Source organism: Catharus ustulatus, chromosome 8 (assembly GCF_009819885.2).
Source record: "Catharus ustulatus isolate bCatUst1 chromosome 8, bCatUst1.pri.v2, whole genome shotgun sequence".
NCBI classification, from domain to species: domain Eukaryota; kingdom Metazoa; phylum Chordata; class Aves; order Passeriformes; family Turdidae; genus Catharus; species Catharus ustulatus.
In genome coordinates this window covers 1,194,172-1,200,000 of record NC_046228.1, presented here as the reverse complement: position 1 = coordinate 1,200,000, position 5,829 = coordinate 1,194,172, and the positions used below count along the sequence as shown (strand labels likewise).

The 5,829-nt window shown below is 54.3% G+C and overlaps 1 protein-coding gene and 1 long non-coding RNA gene across 10 annotated transcripts in view; one reads left to right on the top strand and one right to left on the bottom strand.

Moving 5' to 3' along the window:
• Positions 1-4,986, bottom strand: part of EBF3 (EBF transcription factor 3) — a 121,881-nt gene extending 116,895 nt beyond the window's left edge. For all 9 annotated transcript variants that reach the window (XM_033066414.2, XM_033066406.2, XM_033066410.2 and 6 more), the window contains exons 1-4: positions 4,706-4,986; positions 4,319-4,475; positions 3,838-3,901; positions 3,092-3,147 (exon numbers count right to left, since the gene is read on the bottom strand). In XM_033066414.2, coding sequence (XP_032922305.1) covers positions 3,092-3,147; positions 3,838-3,901; positions 4,319-4,475; positions 4,706-4,839 — 411 coding nt within the window. In that variant the 5' untranslated portion in view covers positions 4,840-4,986. The remainder of the gene's footprint in view (positions 1-3,091; positions 3,148-3,837; positions 3,902-4,318; positions 4,476-4,705) is intronic.
• LOC116999579 lies at positions 4,146-5,058 on the top strand. Its single transcript, XR_004418584.1, has 3 exons — positions 4,146-4,283; positions 4,391-4,503; positions 4,979-5,058. It is a non-coding gene; the product is annotated as an uncharacterized LOC116999579 (long non-coding RNA).
• The last annotated feature ends 771 nt before the right edge of the window (positions 5,059-5,829 follow it).

Genomic DNA, 5,829 nt, shown 5'->3' with positions numbered 1-5,829 from the left:
CCGGGCACAGGAGCTCCGGACCGGCTCGGGGAGGAGAGCACCGGGCTGGAGCCGGGGCAGGCTGCGGGCGCCCGGCCCCGACAGCAGCAGCTCCCGGCCCGGGTGCGGGGCTGGGGCCGGGGCTGCATAGGTGGGTGCGCATTTTTCCCCCCCCAATTTACATTTTTAGAAGCGCTACGAGAAGGGAGGAAAAAAAATTAATATATAAACCCAATTCTGCGGTAACATGTTATTCCAATTAGGAGCATTAGAGCCGCACTTTATACACCCCTGGGGGTTCGGATTAAGCAGCGGCACCAAAAGGAACAGAACCGCGCTGACCCGTGCCAAGGCGGGGGCCGGACCCGCAGCCGGTCCTGGGCTCTGACCCCGCCGCCCCTTCCCGGCTGCGCTCCCGTCCCGCAGCCCGGCGGGGCCGGGGTGCTTTTCCCCCTCCAAAAGCGGAGCAGCTCTCGGGGCGCTGCCCGGCCGAGGAGCGGCTGCAGCCGGCGGCGAGCGGCGCTCCCGGCCCGGCCATCCCCCGCTGCCCCGGGGGCTCGGGCCCCGCACCGCGCCGGGGCCCCGCAGCCCGAGCCTCGCCGAGCACTTCCAGGAGCATTCTGCGATCAACCCAGAAGTGCCTGAACGCCCTGAGGAATCCCAGGAGCGCGCACAGCAATATGGTTATTACCGGATGATATTTGGGAAGAAAGTGCTAATGGGCAATCTGGTGTTTATTTTGAAACTGCTAACAATGATTTTTCTCTGGTAAAAGGCAGTGTCTGGGCTCACGGCTGAGTGGGCTTTGAGCATGGGCTCTAACAGATGGTGCGGAGCTCGAGGTGCGGGATCGGCCCTGCGCTCCCGGCGCCCGCCGGGCTGGGGGAGCGCCGGGCTGCGAGCAGCCTCCCTGCCTGCTTCTGCTCCTGCTTCCCTGCCTCTCCTCCTGCTTCCCTGCTTCTGCTCCTGCTTCCCTGCCTGCTTCCCTGCTTCTGCTCCTGCTTCCCTGCCTCTCCTCCTGCTTCCCTGCTTCTGCTCCTGCTTGCTTCCCTGCCTCTCCTCCTCCTTCCCTGCTTCTTCTCCTGTTTCCCTGCCTCTCCTCCTCCTTCCCTGCCTCTCCTCCTGCCTCCCCGCCAGCCTGGCCGTGTCCCCGCACAGCCCGGGCTGTGGATGAGCGCTGGGGTCCGGCCGAGCCCCCGCCCGGAGCCCCCCGGGGGTCGCTGCGCTCCGGCAGCCCCGCTCAGCCCCGCTCAGCCCCGCTCAGCCCCGCGCAGGGCCCGGGGGGTCCCCACCTCCAGGTATTGTTTTGCAAACAGAGGGGGTCATAGATGACAGCGCAGACATAACAAGGCGGCTGTGGCCGCGAGTGTTTGTTGTCGCAGCGTGCCATATAACTTCTGGTGATTGTTACTTTTCCTCTGATGAAACCACGTATTTATAAGTGATTTATTTTTTATTTTGTAGCACAAACAGAAATCCATAAACTGTCGGTTCAGCGCCATTGACTCTTTGATCAGTTACTGGGCTATTTTTTTTCCTCTCCCGTCAGCGAGGGGAGATTAAAAGCCTTTATTTTCAGCCCTTATTCTGCTGCAAAGGTACGAGCCGAAATGCACAATAAAAGTGCACCTCAAACGCATCCTCTCTGCTCCTTTATTCTGCGCTAACGAAACTTATAGCTGCCTATGTCAGCCTCTTAATTACACCACTACAGCGATTTCCGAAAACATTTAGCTGCTGTATACAAAGGAAATAAACCCACATTGTCAACTCGAGAGCGCTCCGGAGTTTAAAAGGCTGCTCTGTAACCCAGCGAAATAATTATTGAAGGGTACGACGCCTCCGTCTTTGTCAGAGTAATTGTACTTGGCCTGTCAGCTCTGCTTTTCTCCGGGAGGAAATCCCACTATTTTACTCCTGGAGGCTTTTCCATCCAGCCCGGCTTTAGGCGGCAGAAGTAGAAAGTTTCTGCGGGGTGGGAGCGCGGCCGTGCGCGCAGCTTGCGCGGGGCCCACCCTGACCCGGGGGACTCCCCTGCCCTCGCCTCGGGGGCTGCAAAGTTCCCAAAAATAATGGATGTGGGCAGGCTGGCCTCGGCCGGAGTGCAGAGCAGGCAGCGGTGTTACAGCCCGGCAGACTGGGGGAATGGTTTTAATTTCCATCGCTGGGATCTGATTTCCAGAACACTGGAAATTATTCCCTATTCTCACCTTCCTCCCTACTCCTCCAAAAGATATTTAATAAATAGCAATTAAAAAAAAAAAAAAAAAACTCGTGAAATGTCTTTCCAGAAAAAAAAAATTAAAATAATGAAAAAAGAAATAAAGTTGATTAAATCCCAAGCTCTGTGCCTGTAATTGCTGTGGTGCAACGCTGATAACACGTAGTTATCATCGGAAAAGTTGACCAAGACAGGTTAAATAATTTAATAAGGAACTGCTTGTAATTATGTTATTTACAAGGTATGACAGAGGTTTGAGGAAGAAACAGAAGCTGATCTCAGGGAAATGGACGGGTTTGGGTGACCCCTGGAGCATGGAGTTTGAATTATGGAGATGGGGGGCTGAGAGGTGAATATGGACTAGAGGAGAACAAGATGACTTTTCACCTCAGCACATTTAACTTTTAAATCCAAATAAACGTCTCGCGTTACTGGATGCTGGCGTTATAAAAGAAAAAGGACTAATCCCGGCCAGTTTCAGAGTGTGGGGAAGGGGCTGCCCTTTCCTCAGCGAGGAAAAATATCTCCAAAAAAAAAAAATAGTTACAGAGGGGGGAAAAGGGCATTTAAAAATAAATCTGCGTAACTCGGTGGGATTTTTTTTCCCCTTTCCTTTCTCCCTCGCTAAATTAATTATATCAAACATCTGTTCCCATGACGTTGTCCTCGATGCCACACACACCACTGAATGATCTCAACGCTGCCTCGAAGAGCAACAACACACTTTTTTCGCTTTCCCAAATATCCTCCGGTAATCGGGATCTCAGTCAGCAGCTCCCTGATTTACTCGCTCAGGTAAATTCAAAGTAGGCGCGCTCCGCCGCTCCGCTCGCCCCCCACCTTCCCAAGCAAGGGCAAAACACAAACTTAGAAAAGCGTAAACTTTCTCACCTGTTTGGTCATGGAGTCTATTAGCCGTACGTACAGGTCCTGCTCTGTCCTAACTCCTGCGGAGGGAAAGCACAGATAAATTCCGAGCAGGATTTCGGGAGCGAACCCCCCCAGTCCCACAAGGAAAGGATGAGGTCAGGCAATTAACCGCAGCGGGCAGGGATCGGCCCCGCGCCGGCTTCAGGAGAAAATCCCAAATTTCCAAAAAAAAAAAAAAAAAAATTAGCAATGATAAAAATCAGCCAGGAATCAGCCGGTGCCGGAGCTGTGAGGAGCTCGGGGGGGGCCGGCTCGGCCGCGGCCCCACGGCCCCGGGGAACACGCGGGACCCCGGGCGCGGCACTGCGCGTCCCCCCGCGGCTTTTCCGCGCCCGAGGAAGCGGCTCCGCCGGGCCGGGGCTCGGCTCTGCCCGCTCGCCCCATCCCAATAATTACCATCAATTCCCAAAACTGAAAAAAAAAAGTCCCTTAAAAGTGCGCTGTGCCCGAGCAGCCATCGATCCCCTTTTTTACTTTCCACTTCAAGCCCAACCGGTTAATCATGTGAAGTACCATTGACTTATCGATCCTTTATGTTTTGTTTTCCTTATATGCCAAGGAAAGAGCCGTGTTTACACGCGTGTAATTTTAATCTCGAAATCTTTATATCCTTTATCCCCCTGCACCCCCCCAAAAAAGGCCTCGGAAGGAAAATCAGACTTTTCAGCGGCACACGGACGCTCAAAAAAGAGAGAACGACAACTTACCATTGCTATACAATAACTGAAGTTTATAATGAATCCCATTGTTAGTTTTTTCATTGTTTGGCTCCTGCAAGCAACGATAAATAATTACATTTAGCATGAAAAATATCGCCCTCCTCCTGCTGCCCATTTTCTCGTCCCTGAAGCGGCTCGGAATTAACAGTTTGCAGAAATTCAGCCCACGGTCACCTTTTTTTTTTTTTTTTTTTTTTTTTTCCTGGTGTGGAGCGCTGATGATGTCATTAGCTCGGTGCAAATATGTCATGTTTTGCCGTTTTCCCGGTGTTTAAAATAAGTCGGGGCCGCGGCGCTAAGTTTCTAACCCCGGGCTCTATTCGGAGCGGCCGTGAGACCGGGGGGAGCCGCACGTGGCGTGGGCGCCGCTGGAGTGCCGGGAGAGCTGCCGTGCTGGGAATGAGCTCTGCTCCACTCAATTACGCTTAAAAAATGTAAAAAAAAAAATTAAAATAACTGGCAGACTTACTTTCTCTTTCTCCACAAAGTCCACAAAAGCTGTTCTCTCAATCTCCACCGGCTGTCCCTGCCTGTCGTACAGAGCTAAGACGAAGTGGAAAAAATTGGATTTTCTGAGATTGGAAGGCGGCTGTTTCTCGAAATGTGCCCGAGCCAGCCCCACGCCGCTGCGGGAGAAAACAAGACAAGGCGTGGGTGAGAGCGGCGGGAAGGGGCGCGCAGGCTCCGCGGCCGCGGGGGGATGCGGGGGGATGCGGGGAGCGCGGAGCGGCGCGGAGCGGGGAGGCTGTAACTGATACGGGGCGGGCGGGGGGGGGGAGTTAGGGGGGGGGGATTTACGGCCGGGATGAGAAATACAGGAGGAGAAAACCGCCGGGAGAGGATTTGGCAGACGTACCTTTGGGCGGCCGTGTTAGCATCCACTACCCCAGCAGTATGCATCCATGAGCGGACGGGGTTCATCCCACTGCCCAGCGGTTCTTCTTTCATGGTCGTCCCACCTCTTGGTATATTTTCCTGAATCCCAAACATTAAAACAAATTTGGGCAAAACCAGCTCCTAACCAAAAGGGGTTAAAATTGAGGGAAATGTCAGATACGGGGTGGGTTGGTTGTTGCTTGATTTTCGCTCTCTCTCTCTCTCTCTCTCTCCTTGGCGACTGGAATATAAGAGATGACTTTACTCCCTGTGATCAGTAGGAGAAAAGCCCAGTTCAAGTCTTGCTTCCTTCTTCAATCTGTCCTGTATTGGCACGACATAAACAATTTACTGAGTACTTCTGTGCGGCGAGTTGGATGGCGTTCCAGTTTTGTGGTTTAAAAAAAAAAAAAAAAAGGAAAAAAAAAAAAAAAAAAAGAAGGAAAAAGTATAACTGCAGCCGGCGACACTGCGAGGTGGCTTTTTTTTTTTAGGGGGGGAGGGGGGGAAAAAAGAATAAATATTTTTGTTGTTGTTGTTTGCAGACGCGCTCAACGTGGTGTCATCCTAGTAAAAACCGGCTCGGCAAAAAAAAAAAAAGCTTCAGGACACTGCTGAATCGACCACTTTCTGGCAAGGCTCTCCTGCTCCAAAAGACAAATAAACGGGGGGGAAGGAAAAAAAAAAAAAAAAAACCTGATTACCGCGGAGGTGTTGCCGGGCACACGGGAGAACGGGGCGCGGGCCCGTGGCGGCTCGCGGAATGGACGGAGGCGCGCAGAGCCCGGCCCTCCCTCCCCGAGGAGCGCGCCCCTTCCCCGGGAGCCGGGCCCCCGCCGCCGCGGGAGACGTGGCGTCACTCGTGACGTAGCGAATGGGGCGTGGCCATGCCCTTATATGGAGCGCGGGGTCCGGCGGCGCGCCCGCCCCCCCTCCCCACGCCCCCCCCACCCCACCGACAGCGACAGTGACAGCGACAGCGACACGCGGGCCGGGCTGGCCCCACCAAGGGTCACGGGCTGACCCCGGCGGAGGGGGCGCGCCGGGGCTCGGGCCGGACAAAGGGGGCGATGCCGGCTGCGCCCCTGCGCTATAAATGCGCGG